Raw genomic sequence first — 27,623 nt, 5'->3', positions numbered from 1 at the left:
ATAAAGGTAGCGACACGAACCGTTAGCTCCGCCCCTTCGCTCCAACCTCCCTCCCTCCCCCCACATCTACAGCTGATCTACAGGTGAAAATGATTTTTGCGACACATTTATCGCAAGAAGTTTCGTCAAGTTGTAATGACTGATTTGAGAGGTTGTAATAACCAAGTTGCAGTTGTAATGGAAAATATATTTAAAAAATATGTATTTTTCTGCAAGTGAATATTTCATCACTAAGTTCATTTTTTTTCTACAAGCTTCTGTGACTTCAGATTTGGTTCAAAGTCACGTGGATATTTTATACAAGTGTACATTTGGTTCACAGTTACGTGGATATTTTATACAAGTGTAAATGTATGCACACAAACTCCGATTTTTTTTCTGCAAGTGCTCAAATCAGGTTTTACACGCTCTCGCATTTTGCACCATATCTACCTTAATACATACTTGCATCTATCACTCTCATCAGAATGCCCAGGGGCCTCATTTATAAAGGGATATACGCTCAAAAAATGGCGTGCGGCAGTTTTTACGCAATGTTTGCGATTTATAAAATACTAACTGGAAAACGTGCGGTCCTCCACGCAAACTAACCCATGCGTACGCACTAAGCACAAAAACGGGAGAGACGAGAAACTGCGACACCGTTGGCAGAAGGAAGAATGGAGAGAAATATGTGGAAATAATACCATAAATAAAATGTTACCTCTCAATTATCATATATGAAAAATTCATTTTCAAACATTGGTTAAAGCCAATTTTAAAATGATTTAACAAACGCCTGTTTGAGACTCCTCAGTGCACACAAAAACATAACTGGGAGAAATAAATAAATACGGATATTGTAAGTGCAGCCTTTACATGTTCATAATTTAACTGTAATGTGTATTTTCTAAGTGTAATAATTATTATTGTCGTAATGTTTCATGCGTGCCATATTTCGTCTTTTATTTTGAAGCTCAAGCTCACGTCTCGTTATGCTGTTCTCGCGTGAGTTAGAGAGCGAGAACATGAGACGCACCCTCAAAGTAAGATGCACGGATACTTACAGCTCCGTTAGTTTTGTATTCTTAAACATATAAGTTGTGAAGAGAAGAATACTTTCCTCTGTTTACAGAGCATGCAGCCCAACGAGGTATAGACCCTCCAGAAAAACGCGATTCTGCGATCGCAGAATTGACCAAATCAGCAAAATGGCGCAGATTTTGAAAAGGCCGCATATTTATCAAAAGGCCGCATAATCCCCGCATTTTTCCACACAAAGTTGAGAAGAAAAAAAAGGTAACTAGTCTTGACGTGACGTCATCAGCTCGCGCATCACAGAATGTAAACAACACTGTATAGAGTGAACGTGTGGAGCTCACACGAAGAAAACACCAAGATGAAAAAATCTAATCCATCTCATTTACCGACGAACATTTCTACTAAAGACCGGGCAAAAAGTGGGGGGAAACTATTCTGCACCCCGTGCAACTGTGTGTTGTAGCATAAGAGAAAATCGACGGTGGCGACCCACTTTGATTCATTCAAACATTCGAAAATGCTTTCTGCTGCTGCGGACAAGAAAGCCATTCAACTCACGTTCACCGAGGCATCAACCTCCAAAACCCTTTCGAGGGTGTTGTGGATATTTTAAACTCGTCAATACTGTAAAGATGTACAATGAAAGTAATCAATAATAAACCGGTGAAAGCAAGCAGCGTTGTCTTTCGTTGGTTCTTTATTTGAAGCGCTTCAAAGGTACATGTCTCACAGAGTACAGAGTAGTCTGCAGGATTGCACACAGGGTATAATGTGTGTGTGTGTGTGTGTTTTATAGAGGACTGTTGCTGTGCAGGAAGTAAAAGAGATAAGACTTTCCTTAGAAAACTGTTATCTTACAATGCTCTCATAGGGAGGGCAACATCCTCCAGATACGACCTTAGCGGGAAGCTACCGTGTGGTACAACAGGTCGAGTTGACCAAACAATTTCTAAGCATAATATCATCATTTGGTTTTACTATATAAAGTAATATAAGAAATGGCCACTACATTCCCCCCTTTTGATCATACTCTGATCAATCATGAAAATAAAACAAATGACAGGATAGACTAATATAACACATCAATGAATACAACCTGGTTTAAATAAACATATCATGGAAAGTGGCTGTTTTTGTGGAGGACAGACTCTGTATGTGGAAAGCAAAAGAATACTGAAACGCGGGAATGGCAATTTTACACACAATTTTACAGTTCGGTGTCTGACTCTTCAGTGTCGGAATCAGTGGGGGCTGATTGTGGGTTGGTCGTAACATTGTCAGTTGTTTGAAGGAGAGCGGTGTATTGTACAACTGCAGAGGAGATCATACTTTCCAGGTGGGCGTTAGCTAATTCTTGTCCAAGGGGCTCCATCTTCAATCACTCGCCAGTGATCAGGCACAAAGTTTATGTTCTTGGTGTTGTCGTCTGCTTCGTGGATTAGTCTAGTCTGACTGAGCCCGTGCCTTCATGACCATGTCAATTAAACCCCACACCATGACGGCACAGACGAGGAACCAGAGGCATATGAAAAAGCACAGCTGGCCGTCGCCCATGAGTCTTGTGTGTGGTACTAGGGTGTATGTGCTGCGTGTCTGGTGCTGGTGGTGACTTGGCACGTCACTTGTCGTTGTCTGTTTCTACTGGACCGGCTAGACTGGGGCGGAGATGACAGCTTTGCAGTGGCTCGCGTGGACCCACGTGGCTCTCTCGGCGACCTTGACCGCTGTCTGGGTGACGAGAAGCACCTGGTAGGGACCTTGCCAACGGCTGGATCTCCAGCTCTTTCTCCGGAAGTCCTTGACCAGCACGAAGTCGCCTGGTTGGATACGGTGGAGTGGACCAGTAGCAGCGGTAGGTAGAGCTGCCGCTACCTGGCGTCTGATATCTGCTAAATTGGATGACAGGTTAACACAATATGACAACATAGCATCCTCACACAAAGTTGTGGAGGGGAGAGGACATCCTGGCGCCTTGATCCCAATCTGTGGAGGAGCTGCAAAAAGGATCTCAAAAGGGCTGAGTTGACTCCTTGTTCGTTTCCGCATTCTCATGTGCATCAGCACAATGGGCAGGGCTTGTGTCCAGGATGAACCTGTGTCTGCGCAGCATTTTGCTAGCTTGTTTTTGATTGTACCGTTTTCTCTTTCCACCGCACCACCACTCTGTGGATGGTAAGCACAATGCTTTCTGATGTCCATGCCAAGGTATTCTCCTATCTGTGCAATGGCCTCATTAGCTAAATGTGAACCATTGTCGCTAGAGATCTTGCTTGGTATCCCTCATCTAGGAATAATTTCCCTTAGTAAAGCTTTAGCCACAGCATTTGCTGTCTGTGCGTTTACCGGAAATGCTTCAGCCCATTTGGACCACATGTCAACCATTACAAGACAGTGTTTCTTACCCTCTGATGGACTAAGTTCGATGAAATCCAGGAGGAAACAGGGATGTTAACAAACGAGTGTGCGTGTGGTGCGAGAGGAATCAGAGTGGCTGCCTTTGCAGCTGAGTCAGCAGCAGCATTTCCTAATGAAACGGGGTCAGTGTTGCTGGTGTGTGCAGCACATTTACATACTGCAACCTCAGACGGGAGCAGAATGGCGTCCAATAAGCTTACAACTAGGACATGGTTAAGCACTGGCTTACCGTCAGATTTCAGGAATTGTCTACACTTCTAGATAGCCCCAAAATCATGTACTACCCCGAAGTCATAACGTGAGTCAGTGTAGATATTTACAGATTTGCCTTTTGCAAAAGTGCAGGCCTCAGTGAGTGCTTCGAGCTCTGCTGCTTGTGCTGAGAGGTGGCATGGGAGCGGTCCGGAACAGAGCACAGCGGAATCTGAAAAAAAACAGAGAAACCCACCCGATTAGTGCCCACAGGGTCACGAGAGGCGGACCCATCAACATACAAAATGAGGTCAGGGTTGGTCAGGGGTACATCTTTTAAGTCAGGTCTGGGAGTACATACAATAAGAAGCTCGGCAACACAGTCATGTTCGTCACCGTCTTCTGGGAGTGGCATAAGAGATGCTGGGTTCAGAGTGGTACAGCGTTTGACTTCAACATTAGGCATGTCTAACAGGCATGTGTGATACCTAAGACAACGTGCAGCAGAGAGGTGTGATGTTCTTTGTTCACAGAGGATGAGAGAAACAGCATGTGGAACCAACAGCGTTAAAGGTGCATAACCTACAATGTCACGTGAGGAGTTGAGAGCTTTTTCAGCTGCAGCAACTGCACAGAGACATTTTGGCAGGCCAGCAGCTACAGGGTCTAGCTTGGAGGAAAAATAGGCAACAGGCCTCTGTTTTCCCCCATGATCCTGAAGGAGAACTGAGGTCATACACCCATCGCGATGTTCATCCACTGCCTGTGTAAAAGGCTTGGTAGGATCAGGTAGACCTAGCGTCGGCGGGGATTGGAGAGCCAGCTTCATTTTAATGAAGGCTTCGTCTGCTTCCGGCGTCCATACAAGGCGATCTGCAGGTTTCAAACCGGTGACATGCGTGATTGTACGGAGTGGCTGTTCGAGCGGAGAATAGTTAGAAATGAATGACCTGCAGTATTAACACCTACCCAAAAATAACATCATCTGTCGCTTAGTGACAGGTTTTGGCAGGGCAGCCAATGATGCAATACGCTTATCTGAAAACGTTTTTCCCTCTCCTGAAATGATGTGACCCGGAAATGTAACTGTCTTTTGCACATACTGAAGTTTAGACAAACTGGCCTTGTGGCCCTCGGCTGTGAGGTGTTTTAACAAGGAAATGGTATCAGCTTCACATTGTTCTGCCGTGGGTGCGCAAATTATGAGGTCATCAACATATTGTATGAGAGCGGTGCCTTTGGAAACTTGTAGAGAGGCCAAACTTGTACACAATGCTTGGTTGTACACAGTGGGAGATTCACAGTAGCCTTGACACAAACGTGTGAATGTGTATGGCTTATCATCATATTCAAATGCGAACCAAAATTGGCTGTCTTTGTGTACAGGGACACTGAAAAATGCATTTGAGAGGTCTACAACAGTGAAAAATGCTGCAGAGCCTGGAACCTGAGAAAGAATGAGATAAGGATTTGGAACGAGCGGCGCGCGTGCATGTACAGCTTCATTTACAGCTCGTAAATCCTGCACAAATCTCCATCCGTCAGGGAGTTTGTCACGGATCTTTTTAACCGGAAAAACAGGAGTGCGGACTTGAGAATCATTACATGCAACAATGACCCCTTGTTTAAGCAGAGAGGTAAAAACTGGACGAATGCTATCAATGGCTTCACGTTTTTAATGGGTACTGGGGTTGGTTGGGACGGTACGTAGACTTTGGAGTGATTACAACAGGTTCGGGAGAGCGGATTAAACCTACTTCATATTTGTGAGCTGCCCAGAGTGTGGGAGGCACATCTGAAAGCGTGGCAGGAAGCTCAGAAATATGAGAAATACCCGTAAAGGTGGGAAAAGTGGCATCACCAACGTCATCATCCTCAACCAACAGCAATGTGTGCAGAACGGCTACTTTCGTGCAAATTTTCATTTTGTACACGTCACGTGACATAGAGTACATGACATATTCTGTGTGTGTAGGTGCCCAATCAGTGACTGACTCCCAAACTTTAACGGGTGGACCCCAATCCCTCCATCTATCAGTGGGACCCCTTGCTAGTGAAATGTGCGGGACCGCCCCTGGGATTTGATACAGCTTGTGTTGTGTGGGTGTGAGTGTGACAGAAATAGCGCTGCGCAGGGAGCTCCAATACATTGTTTCAAGCATGATGTTATCATTTACACATTCCAACAGAAACTGTTCATCATAGTATTTGCATGTATCATCAGAAACGCTAGCAGTGCAATGTAAATGAGAAGCCTCCATGAATACAGCCAGTGAGGAGACACGCTGAAGGGCCAAACACAACAGTTTCTGAGAATCAGGAAATGTTGCAAGCCATTGATACACATACAACAATTCTTCGTCAAAGGAGAGTTTTTGGACCAACGTGGGAGATGGTCGTCTGACTTTTAGACCCTAATTTGTAGAAATAAGGTCAAGGCCAAACCGGAGGATCAGATCTCTGCCCAGTAAATGTATAGGGCAGACAGATGACAGAAGGAAACTGTGTTTGACTGATGTGGGAAATGGGTGGCTGTCATCACCGTTATCTTTACACTGGACTGGTACTGAAAACTTCTCCTTTATGGTTACACCTGCCGCTTACACCTTGCTCCTATTGAGTGGATAAATACTACTAAATTTACAATTTGGCAAATCTGCCATTTTTATCACGGAGTGTGTGGCCCCTGAGTCAACCAGACAAGTTAAATCAGTGCCCATAATTGTCAGTGTGAGTGTAGGACATTTCTTAAATGAGGCTTCGTCATAATTTACATATGTGCTTACAGTGGGTGTAGGTGCGCACTCTACTCTATCAATAGCTTGCATAATGTGTGTGTGTATCACTTCCCTTTTTTGAAGCTGCAGGCTGAATTTCCGTCTCGCTCGATTGGGCTCCTTCCTCCCTTTTCTGGTGTAGGTCAGTCTGATTGTGAATGACCCCGTCCTTGCTGTCCCCCTCTGCCTCCGCTGCCAGTGTTCTGTGGGCAGTCCCGGATCCAATGTTCAACACTGCCACACTTGAAACTTCTTTCGTCGTTTGAAGGTCTTGCTTCTCGTCCTCTGCCTCGGAAAACCTCCTCTGCCTCTCCCTCGGTATTGTGAGCGGCCAGCATTCTGTGCGGCTTGCGCTGTGGCTGTGAGTCCGTTAAGGAAGGCATTACTGAGGTGTGTCTCCCAAACGACCGCTTGGTCCCCTAGGGCATCAGGTTTGTTTATCCCGCTGTTGTCCCGGAATACTTGGGCCTGATGGGGGTGGACGAGCTTGGAGTCTGCTGACTGCATGGCTGGGGCTTGTAGTGGCGGGGGAGGTGGGCCAGCCGGATTGCCAGGGTTGTACGCCGGGGGAGGGAAAGGATACCCAGAGTCGAGGAGAGGGTCATTCAGGCCTGCAATGGAAAGATACAGAGATGTCTGGGGTTTACATGTTTTTGGAAATTCTTTCTTTTCCTCCTTTTCTTCACATTCATCTTCAACCTTAATATTTTCTTTGACACTGAGGCTATTGCCTCCTTTTGCGACATTCTGCTTCATCCTCCCAATATTTCAAACACTTTCTGTGACTTTCTATTTTATCGAACTCTTTTACTTCAACTTTATTTTTCTTCCTCATACCATCCTCATGAACTTGTAATTTTTCCTTTAGGTCTTTCATTTCTACTTTTTACTCAAAGAACCTCCCTTTGGAAATCCGTTCCTGTCATATTTCTGTCCATATTTCCAACTCTGATAAGCTGTCTTCACCATATTTTGCTCGCATGACATCTACAATTGGGCCCTCAGGAGGTTGGCCTGCCCCCCTACTCTGCTTTTTCCCCATGGAGAAAGTCTTTAAGTGTTACCAAAACACTATTTTTCACCCGTCGGTGATGTGATATTTGTTCCCCAGTACAAATCACACAAAAACTGATCGTAAAACCTTTTACGACGGATATACCAAATATCCTACTTTTGAGCAGCCCGCCTTATAAATGTCATGGAGGTTAATTACGTTTTACTTTTAAACAATTATAAATTGTACATCTCACAGAGCATTGAAGGCCTTTTGAGTTCATTGGATCTTGTGAAGTCAATCGGTTTCATCCCGGCGCTGGTCCTCTCGTCCCGTACGTTTTCTGTCGAGGTAGAGGAGAATCCGAGGATCCCGGAGCGACCACCAGCGTCCGTAGGTGTCCCCGATGGAGCTTTCAGAGATCCCACTCTTCTGACACCAAATTGTCGTGGATATTTTAAACTCGTCAATACTGTAAAGATGTACAATGAGAGTAATCAATAATAAACTGGTGAAAGCAAGCAGCGTTGTCTTTCGTTGGTTATTTATTTGAAGCGCTTCAAAGGTACATGTCTCACAGAGTACAGAGTAGTCTGCAGGAGTGCACACAGGGTATAATGTGTGTGTGTGTGTTTTATAGAGGACTGTTTATGTGCAGGAAGTAAAAATGATAAGACTTTCCTTAGAAAACTGTTATCTTACAATGCTCTCATAGGGAGGGCCACATCCTCCAGGTACGACCTTGGCGGGAAGCTACCGTGTGTTACAGGTCGAGTTGACCAAACAATTTCTAAGCATAATATCATCATTTGGTTTTACTATATAAAATAATATAAGAAATTGCCACTACAAGGGCTACAAGAAACGAAGTGAGTAGCCTACAAGATTGAAGCTGGTCAGATAACGAACGAGTAAATGAAAACAGAATGAGGCGGAGAAGTGTGTGTGTGTGGGGGGGGGGGGGGTGTGTGTGTGTGTGTGTGTGAGATTAAAATAGCCCAATTGCTTTTACAATAAATAAACATGGAATGTGTTTAATTGAATAGTAAAGGGGTTTAACGTTTTTGGCAGGTTGTGTGTGAGAGAGAATAAATAAGACAGCCCAATATTTAAAAAAATTGTTATTCTTTTCCCCCGCATATTTAGCATATTTCGCAACTTTCCGCATATTTCGCAACTTCCCGCAATTTCACCGCATAAAATCACATAAAAACCCCGCATGTTTAATCGCATAATCAAGGATTTTAGCCCGCATAATCAAGGAATTTAGCCCACATAATCAAGGATTTTAGCCCGCATAATCAAGGAATTTAGCCCACAAAATCAAGGATTTTTGCCCGCGTTTTTCTGGAGGGTCTAGAGGTACAGTATGTTGTTGTGTTTGTATTACTTTTATGTTTATTACCTTGCTAGTTATCTCACATGCTGTGCATGTTATTGTGTGTCTAACACAAAACTATGTTTGTCATTTATACTGTTTGTTTGTTTGTGTAGTTTTCACGGTGGATTCGGAGGAATAAACCCGTTATGAGAAAGCCACTTGTGTCTGCCTGTGCTTCGAGGGAATTACAGTGAAAACTCGACTGTCCATCGACGCGAGTGTATCTTAATTGATGAAGCGGCAACTTCAGAGGATCACGGACTGAGCACGAGGCTGTCTTCAAATGGCCGCCGGAGGAGGAGAAACTACGCATGCACACACAGAAGTAGACGACGCGCGCAGTTTTTAAAAGAGCAACGCTTCAAGACAGAGCCATAAAGAACTTGGACACTAAGAAATCAAGAGTGATCTGAGTAGAGGGCTTCTGTAAAGGTTTGCTAAACTGTTATTACTGTGAGTGCCAACTATAGTAGTGTGTGTGGTTAGCGTTTTGACTTATTTGCTCATGTCATTTTATTAAGGCTTGTTAATTAAGGCGTAAAGTTAAAGGGAAAATAATTGTTTTTATTTCCAATTTCTAATTCAAACTGTGTTTTTGGGAATAATAAGTGAAAGTTATTTAATTGAAGTTCTGAAATCTTATTTTTGAGTATATCTTTGAAAGGTTTAAAGTTCAATTAAGCTGTTTTTTGCACATTTTCTATTTTAAGTGCATTTCTACCTCTATTGAAGTCTTATAGGGTACATTTAAGTAACACTTACATTTGAGTAAGTGTTGAAAGTTCATTAAAAGGTTTAACTGTATTTTGCTGTTTTATAAAAGTGAGTCACTTTAAAGTATTGATTACTAATGTCTAAGTCTAGTGAGCCTACAATTCAGGTTTGGGAAAGTGCAGAGTCCCAAGACGAAGCTGTGGATAACACTGAAGCACAGCAGCTAAGAAGAGGTCAAAGAACTAAAACTCCTACAGAAAAGGGTAGACAAATGCAACAAGAGCAAATGAAAACGCTCCAACAAAAGTTCAACTACAATTATGAGAAATGGAGAACACAAGTGAAAACAGCTAAGCGGCCATTATCTCAAACAACAGGGTCTTTATCTGAAGATTTGCTTAATGACATAATTCATGATGTTACAAGTTTGTCAGAAGATGTCCGACATGTTTATGAGGATCTGCGTACAATCTCAACTCCAGACCAGGACACACGTCGAAGAGTGGATCTGTGTGCAGAGATTTCTAAGTTTGTCATCATCAGAGCCTCAAGTCTCCTGGATGGAAAGGTTCCATAAGGAGAAAAGAAAGATTGGCCTGAAGCAGGTTCTCTCTTTAACTCAAGCACCTACACTTCTTCTTCTTCGAAAAGCAACTCCAAGCAATCGAACCAGTCTTCTGTGAAACGACAAGAAGCTGCTGCTGAGGCTGCTGCAAGCCAAGCTGTTCTGAAAGTGTTACAAGAACAAGAAAGAGAAAATTTGGAGATTCAGGGCCTGGAGTCAGAAGCTAAAAGAAAGATAGCTGATCAAGAGACTGCAGCCATGAGGCGTTGTTTAGAAAGAGAAGCAGAAGAGTTAAGACGTCGTTTAGAAAGAGAATCAGAAGAGTTAAGACATCGTTCAGAAAGAGAGGAAGAGGAAGCTAAAATTAAAGCTTGTCTAGAAGAAGAGCATTTAGCTCTACAACAGACTCTGGATGACAAACGGAGAAAAATACAGCATTTGGAAGCAGTAAAAGGTTTCAATGCAGCACGAGCAAGAATGCAAGTGTATGACCAAGAAGAGTCCATTAAAGAAGAATGGAAAGACGTGCTAGAGAGGGATTTGGTAAGTAACCCAGTGCCTGCTCCCACAAGTCCTCAACGACAGGTTGTCACTACTTCCTCAAGTGAAAGTACAGCAAAGCTTGTTAAGGTGCTAGCTGGTGCCTAACTGCCAATAGAATTCCAGTTCCTGAACCTTCAGTATTCAGTGGGGATGCATTGAAATACAATGACTGGAAACTTTCGTTTGAAATACTGATTGACCAGAAGAACATCCAAGACAAAGAAAATATATACTATTTAAGGAGATATTTTAGTGGACAAGCTAAGAAAGCACTTGATGGTTATTTCCTGATCGGAACCAAATCTGCCTATGTTGCAGCATGGGAGATTTTGGAGGAGAGATATGGGAATCCATTTACAATTGCAAAAGCCTATAGAGACAAGCTTCAATCGTGGCCCAAGATAGGAGCTAAGGACAGCTTTGAGCTCAGAGATTTTGCAGACTTTCTCCGTAGTCGCGAGGCTGCCATGGTCCACATCAAGGCATTAGAAATCTTGAATGACTGTAACGAAAACAGGCAAATACTTTCAAAGTTACCAGATTGGCTAACTTCAAGCTGGAATCGGAAGGTTACTGAAGTCCAAGAAGACAGTAAACAATTTCCCTCCTTCAGCCAATTTGTAAAGTTTTTGACAAGAGAAGCAAAGATTGCCTGTAACCCCGTCACATCATTGCAATCACTGAAGCAAGGTGAAGCTGAAAACACCAAATCTCAAAGACAACAAAGCTTTGCATCAAAGACACTGACCACAAGTTCAGACGAAAACACCGTCTTAACATTTATTCTCTGTAAGAACAATAGGCATTCCTTGCACAATTGCAGGAAGTTCTTTGGATGTCTCAAGACTGGCCATCAGTCAAGGAGCTGCCACAGTAGGTGTGTATGTGAAGTATGCAAGAAGCAACATCCTACCTGTCTGCATGAAGAGCGTACAAATAAAGAAAGATACAAAGAAAGACCTCAACCAACACAACAAGAAGAAAGAACCACAGCGGCTATTTCCAACAGAGTAGTACTTGGTGAAGGTAATACACAAACAGCTGCTATAATTCCAGTCTGGCTTTCATCCACATGTCAACCAGCAGAAGAAATCCTTGTATACGCTCTGTTGGATTCTCAAAGTGACACAACATTTGTGCTAAGTGAAGTAGCTGAGGCTTTGGAAGCAAGTAAACAACAAGTCAAGCTCAAGCGATCTACTATGACCTCAAGAACCACAGTTATAAGCGCTCAAAGAGTGAACAACCTACAAGTCAGAGGCTTTTACTCCGGTAAAAAGATTCCCTTACCACCAGTCTATACACGTGACTTCATTCCAGCCAACAGAACTCACATACCAACAGATGAAACTGCAAAAGCTTGGTCTCATCTAGAGCACCTCCAAGGAGAGATTGCACCTCTGCAAGACTGTGAACTGGGTCTGCTCATAGGGTACAACTGCTCACAAGCTTTACTTCCAAAAGAAGTTGTGTCTGGCAAAGAAAATCAACCTTACGCACAACGTACAGACCTTGGATGGAGTATTGTTGGAAACTTGAATCCCTGTCTAGATTACGGAGACGCCATTGGCGTTAGCCATCGCATAGTAGTAACACAAGTGACACCAGGTGTAGAACCTTCTCTCAGTCTCAAAACTGAAGTATACCATGTGAGCCGAACCAAAGTCAAAGACAATCCAGCAGATCATGCCTCTCGAGGTTTAACTACAGAGCGACTGAAGACTTCAAACTGGTTCACAGGACCAAAGTTTCTTTGGCAAAAGGACCTGTAAGAGAATGCAAGGTGGGTGAAATCAATGAGGATGATCCTGAAATTCGCAAGGCTATTGTATGCAACACAAAGGCAAAAGAAGACAGGTCATTATTGGATCGCTTACAGAAATGCTCTGATTGGTCAAGAGCAGTTGCAAGACTGAAACGACATGCCAAAGAACACCAAGGTGTGAAACAAAGAACCAATGAATGTACAACCATTCAAAGGCGAAAGACCAAAGTTACCTGACAATACCTGAGATGCACAGGCTGCAGTGGAGACGCTGCACACAGCTGATCGACAGCTGGGACACAAACCGCCAAATACAAAAACATAATTCAGATCCAGCCGTCATGACTCCACTCCGGAGGGATCCCCCGATCATTTCTTACAGTCTCCTGTCCCCGGTACAAACACACTGCCTGAGGAAGGTATGTGTATTTTTTTTTGTCATTAACCTTTTTCGGACCACTTATTTATTTATTTTGGTGACGATCCGACCTCCATGCTGCTACTCTGGTTCAAACTGCATCCACCAAACAATATGATTTATCTCAACCTCCCCAAAATAACCAAAATCTGACACGATGTGAGATGTTTTTTTTAGCTGTTCTGTCGTCATTTCCTGCGATTTTCTCCATGCAGTCAGTCAAAATGAATGAATGAAAGGGCGTTTCTTTGACTATTTATAGGCAAACATGGCCGTTACGTGAAGCCCGCAAAAGCTTCACCACATTTTGAGTCGGTTGTGATTTATAAAGGCAAACAGGCGTAGGAAGTGCCATACGCACTTTCCTCGCCGGTACACAATGTTTGGTGAATCGGAAAGTGGCGGAAAATTTATGGACCTATTTTTCAGATTTCTACTACGTAAGCAACCTTCCCACGTCAATCCTACGCATGACTTTATACATGAGGCCCCAGGTCACACGTAACTAAAACACTTGCAGGTCACGCACATAGCGCGGGAAGGCTGGAGCGGAGCTGTTTTATGTAAAAGCGAAGCAATTAAGCGCCCTCCGACTTCTTTCTTTTCTTTTCATCTAAAAAGCGAAGTAAAGCATTTACAATTTCAAGCACTTTATCCCAAAATTCAAGCACTTTTCAAACCCTGAAAACACCTCGTACTATTTCAAGCATTTTCAAGGATTTCCAGCACCCGTGAGAACCCTGTATGATATACTGTCGTTATTTTTTAGACATGTCGTTTTTTGGCATATTTTTGACACTGAATGTGTATTCTCAAAAAGTGTATTAAAGAATGTGCATTCTCAAAAAGTCCCTTCAGTTATACAATATATATGTTTTTATTACCCCCTGCACTAGAGGATATACAAGGAACTTTAGATGTACTCAAAATTGTAAAAACTCATTACTAAAGGTCAAGTCAGGCTGCGACACAGTAAAGTGGTTAAAGAAAATTCTCTTTTATTTGTATCTGGACCGTTCTTTCTTCACTGGTTAAATACAACATCACAAGTAGCCACACCGAAGCTCAGAGTGTTCGCCAGGGCAGCGTTAAACAACAACTTATCACAATTTCAACAGCTTTGTTTGTTGATCCAGGGCGATTCAGACCGTTTTCTTACAATATAATGAGTGAATGTGAGGAGTACACTACAAAAAGTGCCCAGAAAATTTGCTCAGAAAATAAACTGGTAAATTCCCTTGACGACTGGATGAGTATCTCACTCGTTTTATGGTCGGTGCAGCTAGAGTTGCAACAATTATTTTCTTAAATAATCCATTAATCATTTGATCTATAAAATATCAGAAACTAGTCAAAAAGGTCCATCCCAGTTTCTCGAAGTACATGGGATGTCTTTAAATGTCTTGTACCGTAAGTCAAAAACCCAAAGATATTCAGAATAAGATGACATTAAAACGGTAAAAAGCTGAAAATATCTGAGGCTGGAGACGGCATTTTCTCAAGGTTTTGCCATTATCAAAATAGTTGACGATTATTTCTCTGTCCATTTACACGTTGTTGCTGCTCTATTCCGTCTGAAATGTTACATGTTTTTTTGAAATGGCATTCTTTTCTGACCCAAATAACATATTCCTAATGATATGACACAAAATCCCTTGTTGCATTTAGCGTTGTTTGTACCGATTGTTCTCAAGGTCTTCGCCTTCCCTTCTGAAATAATTTCCAAAAGAAAAGACCAGATCCCAATCAGCCAGTAGAGCAGCAAAGATAAACAAACATAAAAAAAAAAAAAAGAAACAAAGGACTACCAAGACAAAGTTGTAGCTTTGCAGTGTTGGAATCAGACGTTTGGAGGAAACTGGATAAGGATCCCATTTGTAGTTTGGAAAACAAAATAAAAATGAGGAAATAATATATGTATTTACACAGATATCCACCCATACATTAACAGACACATAGATCTGCACATACATAGACAGCGCTTGTACCCACCAAAATAACTGTTTGGCTGTGAAATCTCTCGTCAATACAGTCTCCAAAGTCACAGATGTGGGGCAAATCAAATTCCTATATACTGTTTATGTGCTTATGACTGCAAGAGAGCGTTCCCCAGCTGCAGAGCAGGAGTACTACAAAGCAACCCGGGCTACTTTACTGGGTATTATGGCAGTAGAGTTGGTTCCTTCCAGTCATCATACTGGAACACTACAACAAGGCTGGAATCAAATGTTCAGTGTTGCTCAATTATATACATAACTGTGGTAAAAATGTAGGAGTAGAATTAAACTCCAAGTACATTTTGTATTTGAATTCCTAGTGTATTTAATGTTTCCTATGTACCTTTTAGTCCTAATTATCCCCACACTTTCATGTATAGAAGATTATTACTGTGACTTCATATTCAGACTGGCATGACAGAACTCCAAATGCTGTTCATAAGGCTTTCCCAACAGTTGTTATTGTGGTTCATTTTTACAGTTGTCCTTCCGAAACAGATGTTTAGTCGACTGGTTGCCCCGGGGTTTTTTTGTGTTTAAAGCGGTAAAATTGGGGCGTGAAATGTGAGCCAGAGGCCCGGCAGACTCTATGGACTTAATTGTATATAGGTGAAGCAGACACTCGTGGAACACTAAATCCCTTGAGCTGCATTTACAACAAATCCGTCCGATCAGGTAACCGCTAATCAATGAGCCATTCAAACCACATGAGTGCCACTCAAACATGTCTTTAAGTGACATGCCTGAATTGGGGTGGACGCAGACTCAATCTTTAATCCACATTGATCATAAGGCATCAATCCGGCCAAGTTTGGCAATGCGAGTCTCTTGAAAGAAGCAGCGGGGACTTTTCTCCTAGAGTATGTCAACAACTATGGGAAAGTCCGTGAAGAAAGACAAGACTTTTAAACCAAGTGGAGTTGGGTTACACACAAAAGAAAGCATTTCCTCCAAGCTATGGACAAACAGTCTTTGTTGGGAAGCGAACACGATCGGTGAGCCTTGTCAAATGGGATTTGGCCCGGCAGTGAAAAAACAGTTTGACGTCAAACCAAAGTCCAGTCTGCCACAGCTCAATATGCAACTTTACCAAGGAAACATCCTATGACACACACACAGAAAAAATTAAGTGTTTAACAGACTGAAGAATAAAGAAGCACAACATTATCTGACAGTAAAAAAAAGATGTGATAAAATCTGTGAGCGGTACGACGGCTTGTTTCCTCAGAGTGAGTCCGCTCCGGTAACGGCTTTTGAACACACTCTTCATTCAAGCGATGCACAACTGATCCACAAACCATTGCCATGGCAACAGATTAAAAAAAAACTATCAAACATATTTAAAAAAATTAAATAAACGAATCAGCATGAAGACACGACACCTCAAGGTAGGGGTAGCCGGGAGGCCAGTGCTCCGTCAGAGGTCCAAGTGGAAAGGTTAATAAAGTTCAAAGGTCAGCGGTCACCCTGGTCACTTCCTGCCCTGGTTAGTCACGATCCAACTCTGTTACTCATCAGAACCGCCGTCACAGAGCAGAACACGGAATTAATTAGAGAGAAATGTATACAATGTTTCATAGGAGTTATCTTCTTCTTTTTTAAAGTTTCATTTCTGTTTGAAAATAAAATGCCCCGAACCCTTTAACACATACAGTATATATATTTATAGCTATTAACATATATCGCTGGGAATTCCGACTGAAAATCGTCCCATGATGAAGAAGGTGACTGAACCTCTAAACTCTGGACACAGCTCTGATCTACGAGCCACAATTTACAGGTTTGGTCAGGTTTGAAAACAACACTACTTGAGGCATTCCTGTTAATATAATAAAACTTAAATGGCGTTTCCCCAAGGCATATTATACATTCATAATACTATGTGAGTGCAACAGTTAGTTTGTGTGTGGCTGTGTTTTTATTTGAAATACCTGCCACCAGATATAAATTATCTGCATGAAAGCAGAGTAATATGTATGTGTGTGTGTGTGTGTGTGTGTGTGTGCATGTGTTTTCATGGCTCCTGTCCTCATGACTGAAGCACATTTCCGCAGGAAACAATTGCACCTCATTGGCTCAACCAAGTTAGCCAATCACCAATGACGGAAGCCAAAACCCCTGGGCCCGCCTCCAGCGCAGAGACCAGAGTTTGGTTGGTTGGTTTGTTGGGAATGTGTGTGCATGTATGTGTGTTTTTGTGTGTGTTTGGGGACAGTGGAAGCAGTCCATTCCACTTGCAGTGTCCTCATAGATGGAGGAGGCAAGGGGATGTGGTTTCCGTGGTGACGAGAGTGAAGTGTCGATAAGCGGAGGATGGGAGGAGCCTAAACCTCTGCTGCTTTCAAGCCGATTCGTTGCTCCTCCTCCTGTCAGTCAGTGTTGGGCTTCTTCAGGGAGAAAGCCAAGATGCCGAAGTGGCTGCTTAGCTGTTGTACCTAGCAAAGAAAAATAATATTATATTTTATGTTAGTCATGTGTTTATAAAAAAACATTTAGCAGCATAGGACCTAGAAAGGTAATTCAAAGACGGTTGTTTGTCTTGAAGCCCAAGGCATTGAAATTGTTAGTGTCAATGAAAATAAAACACCAACTAGGTCTGCATTGTAAAGGTTTTACAGGTTTGACATTGACATTTAGAACTATGTAACCAGGGAGATTGTCCCCATCTGTCCTTTAAATGAGGCAGCCAGCGGCCGCTAAGCTTAGCTTACTTTAGCTTAGCACAGAGACTAAACATGGGGAAACCGCTTGAGCCTGGCTTCATTCAAATGAAACAAAAATCCAAAATTAGCACACTAAATATTGTATGTTTAATCCACACGTTTGGATGGTAATGTTCCCGACGATTTATTGCTTTTTCTAATTTCACACTAAGAGCAAAAAAAAGTCTGACACATCACAATGTGGAAAATGTCAAATCGAATATTTTGTTGGTACTTTTTTAAACAAACAAGACAAAAAAACGTTTTATTTATGTTTTGAGCCCTGTCTGGACTATTTAAGCTAGGCTAAGCTAACTGGCTGCTAGTCGTAGCTACAGGTTTACAGGACACCTAACAGAGTGTGGATGATCTTACCACTGAAAGACCGAAGTGTATGTGTGCTAATATGACAGCAGCAGTCCACAGATACAGCAGCAGGGACTCGTTGGCGACCACGCCGGTCACCGCTAACAACACCACCGGCGTCATGGGCAACAACAGCCAGCTCAGCGCCTGGCAACGTGTGTTACTCATCTGGCACACAATCAGCTTACACTGCAAGATAAATACATGGATAAACAAACATTAACACCCCAAATAAAAACATTAAGATATTGTATGTTGTAAGGGAGTGTGAAGGACCAGCTCACCGTGACATTAGCGAAGGCCGTCCCCACCATGAGGTAGAACATCCTGGGCTGCAGCTCCAGGATGCGGGATGGAGAGAACACCACCCAGATGGTGGACAACACGAAGAGGAGGACAGGAGAGAGGAAGGGCAGGAAGGCTTCGTAAAGGCTGCTGTGCTTCAGAGTCTTAGTGCGCTGAGCCCTGGAAAAACCACAGAGGGGGAAGAATTTAGAGCGGTGTGTCAAAAAACAAAACTCCTGTATAATAAAAGGCTAATGGAAAATGGACTCACTTCAGGACATTGATGAGGCTCATGGGTAAGGTCACGGTGAAGGAACAAGCTGGGAATTAGAAGCAAGTCATTATTGTAGGTGGAGTGAGAATGGCTAGCCTGTTGTCTTTATCATATAAGTCACAAATCAGATGTAAATACACCATTTTGCCATGAGAATTCATGCTAATGATATTAGCTTTATCTGTAGAACATTTGAAAGAAAAAATAAATATTCATTTTTAAATTGTGTGTTGTAGCTTATATTATACTTATGTTATTCACAGAACAAGATCTTTTAATCCTCGTTTCTGTCATCTCTGACACCATTTTGACTGTATGAGAGCCAGTAATGACAATTTTCCCAGATACATTTCTTCGTTTGTTTGGAGTGGAAGAGGGAGACACACTTCTCTAGTTTGTGCCCTTTTTTAACGTTTGAACAAGTAATTGTAACTAGGCACACTAAGTAAACAAGCCACTAAAGCTGTGATGTAGCACAGTCAGTTTAGTTTTATTCAGAATGACCAATCACAGCTCACCGATGATCATGAAGGTAAAAAGGTCTCTGTAGAGGAAGTGCCACAGGATTGGCTGGTACCATGTTTCCACGCCTACGACAGCAGTGACCAGGTAAACCAGGGAGATTGTCTGAAAGAAAAAGAGACGCACAACGTCAAGTCATCAGAAGGCTGGGTGACCACTTCCTTATATCATGACTGTGTGTGTGTGTGTGTGTGTCCTCACCACTTGGCTGATGTCATATCCCCATGGCAGAAACAAGATGCCAGTGTTGTATTTCTCCCAGTGAGAGAGGATGAAGGAGAACAGCACCACCCACAGGATGTAGTACAGAGTGGCCACGCCCACGCCACTTTCCAAACGCCCAAATATAGAGTAGACGGTCGCCACGAAGAAGATGCAGGCCCAACTGTCCAGGCCGTGGTCGAACAGCTCTCCTAGAGGCGTGGAGGAGTTGGTGCGGCGAGCCTGTTTACCATCAACTCCATCTACACCAAAAAAGAAAATGGATCATTAGTACAATACATGAGCACATCAATAGAGGAACATAAAGAGTCTTAATTCATCATTACTAGACTGCGCTAATTCCAGCCACACGTAAATGCCATGAGTTGTTTTATTTTTAAAGGTTCACAAAATGGTTAGCAAGATTTAAAACAGACTTCAGCCTGGCTCACACGAGACTAAACACAAACAGAGAGGACATTTGACTAATGTGGCACTACCTATGTGATAGCAATAGATACGTAGAAATGATCAAATTCAGTTTGCCCCTCTTGCAATTATATTGGAATTATTAAAAGGAATGTTAACAATAGTAAAAAATGCCATGTCCAATGTGCCTAATGATGATAGCCATTATTCAGGGCCTGTTAATATGGAAATTTTTAGAAAAAAACACTCTGGAAATTAAGCTTTTTAAATTCCTTGCCTGGAGAACAACAATCTCAATTTTACATTTATTTAAAGCTGCATTAATGGAACATTTGGTACACCCCCTTCTGCAAGCAACTCCTTTCTGATAACACGCACATACGGGCAGCTTAAAATAAAACAGTAGAGCCTGGTTTCTGTTAACAGCAAGTGACCTAGCTGATCAGTAGAGACAGGCATAATAAAACCTGCAAATTGATTAGATAGCTTTAAAGTTATTGTATTTTTTTTCTTCTTTCATTTCAAATTATCTTTGCAAACCAATTTATTCTAATGATAATCCTGCCGATTGATAATGTGGCATCCTGTTGATATTGACGATAACTACAAGAGTGTATATCCCTAGTAAACAACCACATTTCCACACACAGTTTTATCTAAGAAAAGAATAACCTAGCAGAGGGGTTGTAATACTGGACGGCAAACACGTGTGGTTTCAGAGAGTCACTGTACAGAGTGCATTCCTTTAGCAAGAATTTGCCCCTGAGCCCCTCAGATGTCACAGAAGAACAACACACAGGGCAGCAGTGGGGGGGTGGGGGGTGGACTCACCCAGTGTATAGGCCAAGAAGTTGAAGAACCCTGCAAGAACCCAGACCCAACTAGGCACGTGTTCATGTCCTGCAGCTGAGACACACATAATGTAAATATACAGAACACCACAGAGAGGAGCAGAAAGACGTACATCACACACATCCATTATCACTTTTCTCACTGTGTCAACATTTACTCTGGTTAGAAATGATCTCATGTAATATTTAAAGGAACTCAAACAATTTTATCCAATAAGAACTGAGCAGCATATTTTGATGGCAAACCATGAACCTGTACTTACAAAGTTTGGTTCTGCTACTCTTTGCTTTAATATTTATATGAATAAAACATGGAAGTCAATGTTAAAAAATAGAAATATAATAATGGTATCATCAAAAAGCACCTCATGCATCGAATGAAAAACTAACTTCACTTTCTAAAGAAAATGTATAATTTAACCAAACCAAACTTCTAACGCACAATAGTAAAACAATAAAAAATAAAAAAGCTAGAGACGGTCCAATCAGCAGACAGAGATGAAGAGGCTCTAATTTAAGGTTAAAAAGACTTTCAATTAATATACAACTTATCAGAATTAGCTCTCACTGAATGTTTAACTTCTTTAGGTTTAGAAAGGACATGATATCACTGAGACTGGAGTGCTGGAGGAAACTGTAGTAGACTTTCAGGGAAGAAGAAGATGCCATCTTGCCAGAGAGAAAGTGAAAGCTAGATGCAGTTTCCTGGAAACCCAAATTAGGAGTTGATAGTTACAGAAAGTCATTTTAAATATAGTATTGAAGTAAAGCTCATAGGATAGAAGGGTCATAGAGTCATGATTTGTTCCATTGAATTCCTGACATTTAGGCTTCAAGACAGGCAAAAGGAGAGGATGGAATATGCTACATATATTCAAATGTTACATTAAGAAATCCTAATGAAAACATACATTTTAAAACACTATAATCTGGTTTAACACACTAGAACTTTTATTTAAACAATGGAGTCCTGAATATACTGAAAATACTTTAAAATGTAATTCAGCATTACAAATGTTGAACATAGTGCTTGTAACTATGTAAAGACCATAATAAGGTTTAACTTTTACATTCTACCTCGGATTGACAATTACTCTTTTGAGTTTATCTGAGGTTTTTAAAGCTCATTTGTTTTTCTTTGTACCATTTTACCATATGATGTAGGTGTAACTATATGGCTTTAAAATAATGATGAAAAGAGCTGTGTTCTGTGTTTAGTTTATTTTAGTCTATTCTTGAATGACTCCTGGAAACAGTGTGTGAATGTGTGTCTTAGGGTGTGTGTGTGTAGAAATGTAATGAGTGAGTGATTGCCCTGGGTCACCATAGGCATCCATGTTTTAAAAAGTGATGGACTTTGCCTTTCATAAACAAGCTGGATGAACACACATTTTTTTCGTCACCTTCCAAACAGATTGGGTGTATCCCACCAGCATTATATGTTTTACTAACTGAACAACACTCCCTCAGGCTTTAGTCACACAACTACAGGGAAACAGAAGAAAGCACAGAGGACCTACCAGAGGCAGTGAAGTCAAAGTCGTAGAAGGCCAACATAAGGAAATTCAACACAAGGAACATAAAGCCCGTAAATGTAATGAGGTTCGGAGCCAACCATGTTGGTAGAAACTGTTAAAAAAAAACGAACAGAGACAAAGAGATAGTGAGTAACGGTTAATTAACATGTCACTTGGCTCTTAAAATAGAGTCTTCTCATCAGAATAATGACACTGATTAAAAACTAGACAGTAATTATTGTAGGAACACTTTATGGAGAGTTATGTAACTGTAAAGCAGAGATGCCTTCAGGACAGGAATGGTAGTTTTTTGACAATTTATATAAGGTCGCAGTCAGGCAGAGAAGATGTAATGATGTATGAATGCCATACATCATTTTTCACTGAAATACATGTATTTTCCTTCCCTATTCATCTCTGGAACCATAATGGTGATTTAGTTATTTTCAACTGATATAAGAATTGCAATATTCATATATTTGCAGTTTGACACTGGCAGTTTGAATAAGGCAAAGAGTGAAGGAAGTCCTAACCACTACGTTTGCAAACACATCATCAGGGTTGCTAACAGAATGACAAAAAAAGGCCAATTATTGACTGACTTTTTTTTTTTTCTTTTGCTGCCCCTGGTATCCTGGGACTTGTAGTGTTTAGTTGCATAGATACCACCATTCAATGATGTCACCAAATTAACGAGCACTTACATCTCTGTATGGAAAGTTACATTACTGTTAAGTAGAGAGGCTTTTGAGATGGAATTCTGAGATTAACATAATATAATAAAATAATGGCTTGATAAAGATAAGTAGACTCTGCGTTATTGCCTTGATATATAGTTATGAAGAACCCAAAGTCACCCACATGCTTCTTATCAATTGTAATACTGAAAGGGTTGTTCCGAGCTTCAATTTAGAAATAATTTTAGTTTGACAGTTGTGAGTTTTTTTTGTCAGCAAATTGTTGCCTAAAGTGATGCTAATTTTAGAAGAAAATGATCAAATGTGATGAAGTAGGGCATGGTTATTTTAAACCATTTATCAATTGAATTTACAGAACAATTACTGAATAGTGATGAATACCGTCACCGTTATATTAGGGCTGCTCAATTAATCGTATTGTAATCGCGATTACGATTTTGGCCTGCAACGATTATGAAAACAACATAATCGAAATAAAAAGATTTTTTTTTTTTATTATTAATTTTGTTATTTTATTGGTTTATTTATTATACTTAAAGTTCAGGCTAATCAACTGTTAAAAACATACTGTTCAATGTATTTTTTCAATAAATAGATGTTTTCAAAGTAAATGGATAATCGTTTTTAATAATCGTGATATCAATTATTGATTTTTGCCATAATCGAGCAGCCCTACATCATATAAAATCACACACAGCGTGATAAAACCCTGTCCACATTCAAAACAACACAGTATAGACAAATGTATGCTGATTAAGTCTGTACCGAATGTCTTTTTTTAAATAGACATGCAAAGCCTCTATTGAGGTTTTCAAATAAAGCTTTACATGTCCATCGTACATTTTTACAGTCATCAGATTAAATGAGTGGAGTCCTTGAGTTCACTTGTTTTATGAATATAACTCACCAGTGTCATCATCATAAATTCTCATGTGCGTGTATAAATGGGATTTATGGTGCTTTTAGTTAATAAATGTGCCTGCCTCCTTTGTGTATGGCAAGTGGGAGAGCAAACAGTAAAAAAGAAAAAGTAGAATACCGATTAAAAATAAGGATTCAAGCAGAATATTTTGTTTGACAAAAACATGTTGTGAATTTTGGAACATATTACATCTTTTTTTTTCCATTACATTTTGACTTGCATTATATGGAATTAAAATCACAAGAACAATCCTACACAGGAATCTAATAAAAAAATAAAAAAATAAATAAGAACTACGGTAGTACTATTATCTGCAACTGTGCATACAAAAAGGATTTAAACAGAATGAATAAGCATACCAAAAAAGAGCTGCAGGAAGTTTGAATGTTTGGGTGTTATGAATCAAGTTTGGAATCTTTTGACTTTTCGGTACAGCCTTAGATCAGAGAAAATAAGTATAAAGTGGCGAGTTGTGTTGTTACTGTATCACAGCAGAACGTTGGAAACCTCATTAATTATGTATGCACACAAACACACACACAGGTTGTTTCTCACCTTCACCACAAAGTTCCAGAAAGGGTGCATGACGTACACAGACAGGGGGTTCGAGTCCACTGCGCTGTACTGTAAGAGACATATTCAATCAGTCAGGATGTGACCATCAAAACATAATGCAAAAGATTCATTTTTTAAATTAGGCTATTTTATACAGAAGGGTCACGTGACCTCACATGTGACCTGGGTATTTATGGATATTTTGGTGGCCTGTCATCATGCAGATCAAAAGAAACCTGATCCCCGTCGCTGTTATTCAATCCAGGCATGACGAAACGGTGTGCGTACTACAGCGTAAGGCACCCTCTCCAGTGTACAAAACATTTAAGACGTTAGGTTTTTGAGTCTTTGAGGAATAAACGTTGGCTCTGAGTCGTCTTGGACTGCTCTCTTTTGTGATTTATTTTAGTTTGAGATCTCACTTCTGCCGTGAGATTAGTCGGAAGGGCACTGGGATCTGCCCTTTCAGGTGGCTACAATATGTTTAATTATTCAGTAGACTCTCTGGTGTTTAAAATTAACCACTACTACCACCAAGTACACACGATTGTGCGGGGTCTGCAAAAGAATCATCCAATACATTTAATTTTTCTAAATTAAAAAGGCACATTTCACCGCAAAATCTAAGATACATATTTTTCCCCTTATCTGTTATTGGATTTATAGATGTTTTTTGGAAATGGAAGAGTGTTAGAGACATCAGCCATGGAGATTTCAGCCATCTCTCAAATATAATCAAACGATATGGCACTACTTGGCCACCCAAAACATTTGAAGAATTCAACAGCGATGTCTCTTTCTAGAAACAATTCCACTGTGTTGTACAGACCTTATTCGAGCAGATTCATGTAGGAACTATTTTCAACTACCAAACTACACTTGTAACTGTATCACTGCCCAAAAGAAAAAAACGCACATTTCCTCTTGAACACACTCAATTGTTGGGAGGTGGAGTTTAATAAAAACAAAGTACTTCCTTTATGAAACTGCACACAAAAAGGTCTGTAGATTATCTTGAGTAACCGAAACAATCTACGTTGATGAATAGCACTACAGGTAAAATTAATTGTGTGTATTTTAGATTTTGAAATGAACTGTCCCTTTAATTATTATGGATTATGGATGCTATTGACAACACTCAAACACTATATTTAGATTGTCCCCTGTTGATTGAGAGAGTCATGATGTTGTGGGTTGTTCCTCAAATCAACAAGATAACCAATGTGATTACTCATCACCACATACGCAAGAACATGTAGTGTTGGGCCCTAATCTACTCTAATCTTTTAAAAACTGTAGAAATGAAAGCAGGTTCACGCAAGTAGATAGTACAAGATATGTTCAAACTGAGGTAGGACCGTAGGAGGTGTGACAAAGGAAGTGAGAGGAGGAACGATGGGTGACAGCTTGAAAGGTGTAGCGGCACAATCAGTAGACAGTCCTTCGTTCTCTATTTGTAAGCTTGTGTCTGTGCACCTTTCATGAATAGAAACACTGTGTCAAGAGGCTTTTTTCATTAACTGACATTTGTCTTCTTCTGCCCTCCTTCAGCTAGAGATGCTCGTGCCAAACACGAGTGAGACACTTCAAAAAGCAATTATTGGAAAAAAAGGGTCTCGCATGATAAACAAATTGGAAAAGCGGTTTCACAGCAGTATTCAAAGGAGGCTGTGTTAGAGAAAGTCTGAATGACCTACAGTTGGACAAAGAGCATGACAAGGAAAAAAAAGTAAAGAAATCTGTTGCTCTAAAAAGAGTGGCAAAGCATTACAATGAATGAGGATTTTTTTTGTGGAAATGGTAAAAGGCTTTCAATCTGAAATGCTTTATGGCGTGTGTGTAAACTTAAAGAAGTACGTTATATATTATAAACTAATACATGTACAGTGCTAAGGTAAGACTTAAACCCCATTATCAGAACTAAATTGCAATGTGTTAGAAGATCATTTGCTGCCACTCCTGTTTTCTACAGTCCTCCATTGCAAGAGACAGGACAACAGGCTCTTTGTGTCTGTACTGCTACATTGATGCTCATCTTTATGGGAAATAACTAAACACCAACATTTAGCTGTAAGGCAGAGAGGATGAGATCTTTTTAAAGAATTTGATCAATTCCATGCTATGGTTGCTGGAATTAATAGAACACGTATTAATTTCACTTGTACAGTACTATGTGCTGGTAAAAGTAGAGTGTTTAGCCATTACTTATTCAAAACAACAGCCAACTGTCATTTGGTTTAATGTATCTTCTGTGGTTGCATGTAAGTAATTGTCAAATAGCTTCTGGCATTATATACAAAGAGAAAACAGACGTGGGGTGTCTGAAATGTGAGGAAACAGAAAGTACAGCCTTATTTCAGAGCCAAAGACAAGGAGTCACAAGCTAACTGTTAGCACACTTGCTCCAATGTCAAGGAAAACATGGCACAAAAACAAGACTTCCGGCCGGATCTTTCAAACTAAAAAGTTCGTCAATATGTTATCGAACAATTCAGACATTTAACACATTTGAATAGTATGTATGTGTCTTTTATTTGCCAGACTTAATAGGGTGTACAATATTTCGGGAGGCAGAAATTCAACCTTGTAGTTAAGAGTTCAAGCACCACGCAGGAAACATTTCCCATCTACAAGGTGCCTTTTACTGTTTAACTCCAAACTTAAACTCTACCCAATCAACGTTTAGAGAGGACAACCAATCAAACAGCATAATAGCCATAGCAACGTACATTGAACCTAAACACATCATACTGTAGCTATACCTAATCCGGCTTTTATTTTCCAGGGCAGTTTGGGCAGTATCTGGTATGGTTTGAGGTTACGCTGGCTACCTTTACACACTCCTTGCCAGGGGAGCACCCTGCAGATCGTGACAGCTAGCTGTTAAACACACACGCACTGTCGGTCCAATGGCTAGTTGCTAGCAGGCTACTACGATATTCCCCCTACCTTGTATTTGTCGAAGCCCGCCAGCTGGTCCTGAGTGACATATTCGTAAAGAGCCATGGTGGTAACGTACAGTATGGCTCCACAATGAAGTAAATGGAGATCTCTTCCTCTGGAAATGTAAACCCCAACGTTAGCTGCCGTGTCGAAGTACCATCTAGCTTGGCCGATGTCGTTCACGCCGGGTGAGGTGATGTCGAAACATTTGAGCCACTCCTACGGAGCCCAAACACCCAGCTGCCCGGAACTCACTACTGCCACCTCTGGCCTGGATGATTGCCATAAAAACTTCTTTTTTTTTTTAAAATACAAATAATCATATCCTGTACACTTCACGATGACATCATCTTAATGAATCATATTGTCACCCAAAATTAATATATGTATAATATTTGTTGATGTGTCCAGTCAGTGTTTTATTTGTGTTTAATGATCAGAGTTCTGCTTCATATTTCCGATGCTCTTAAACGTGACGTGGCTTTCCCCTTCAACCGGAAGTAAGTGACTGATTTGCCTGTTTGATGCTGAGCAGCTGAAGTATCGCTTGAACCAAGAGTAAAAGCCCAATTTCAGG

The 27,623-nt window shown here is 40.9% G+C and overlaps 1 protein-coding gene and 1 long non-coding RNA gene across 2 annotated transcripts; both read right to left on the bottom strand.

Moving 5' to 3' along the window:
• Positions 1-1,669: 1,669 nt before the first annotated feature.
• Positions 1,670-7,627, bottom strand: LOC307015456. Its single transcript, XR_013801541.1, has 2 exons — positions 3,989-7,627; positions 1,670-3,859 (listed from the first exon to the last, which is right to left on the bottom strand). It is a non-coding gene; the product is annotated as an uncharacterized lncRNA (long non-coding RNA).
• A 6,138-nt stretch (positions 7,628-13,765) lies between these two features.
• Positions 13,766-27,623, bottom strand: selenoi (selenoprotein I). The gene is made up of 10 exons (XM_079642415.1): positions 27,053-27,623; positions 24,104-24,172; positions 21,932-22,040; positions 20,392-20,466; positions 19,132-19,394; positions 18,927-19,035; positions 18,406-18,454; positions 18,134-18,314; positions 17,859-18,038; positions 13,766-17,216 (listed from the first exon to the last, which is right to left on the bottom strand). Exons 1-10 carry the CDS (start codon positions 27,107-27,109, stop codon positions 17,106-17,108), a joined length of 1,203 nt encoding a protein of 400 aa, XP_079498541.1. The 5' UTR covers positions 27,110-27,623; the 3' UTR covers positions 13,766-17,105.

The sequence above is a fragment of the Notothenia rossii genome (assembly GCF_949606895.1).
Source record: "Notothenia rossii genome assembly, chromosome: 8".
Taxonomy (NCBI): Eukaryota; Metazoa; Chordata; class Actinopteri; order Perciformes; family Nototheniidae; genus Notothenia; species Notothenia rossii.
The sequence above is the reverse complement of the archived record's forward strand: the minus strand, read 5'-3'. Positions and strand labels throughout refer to the sequence as shown.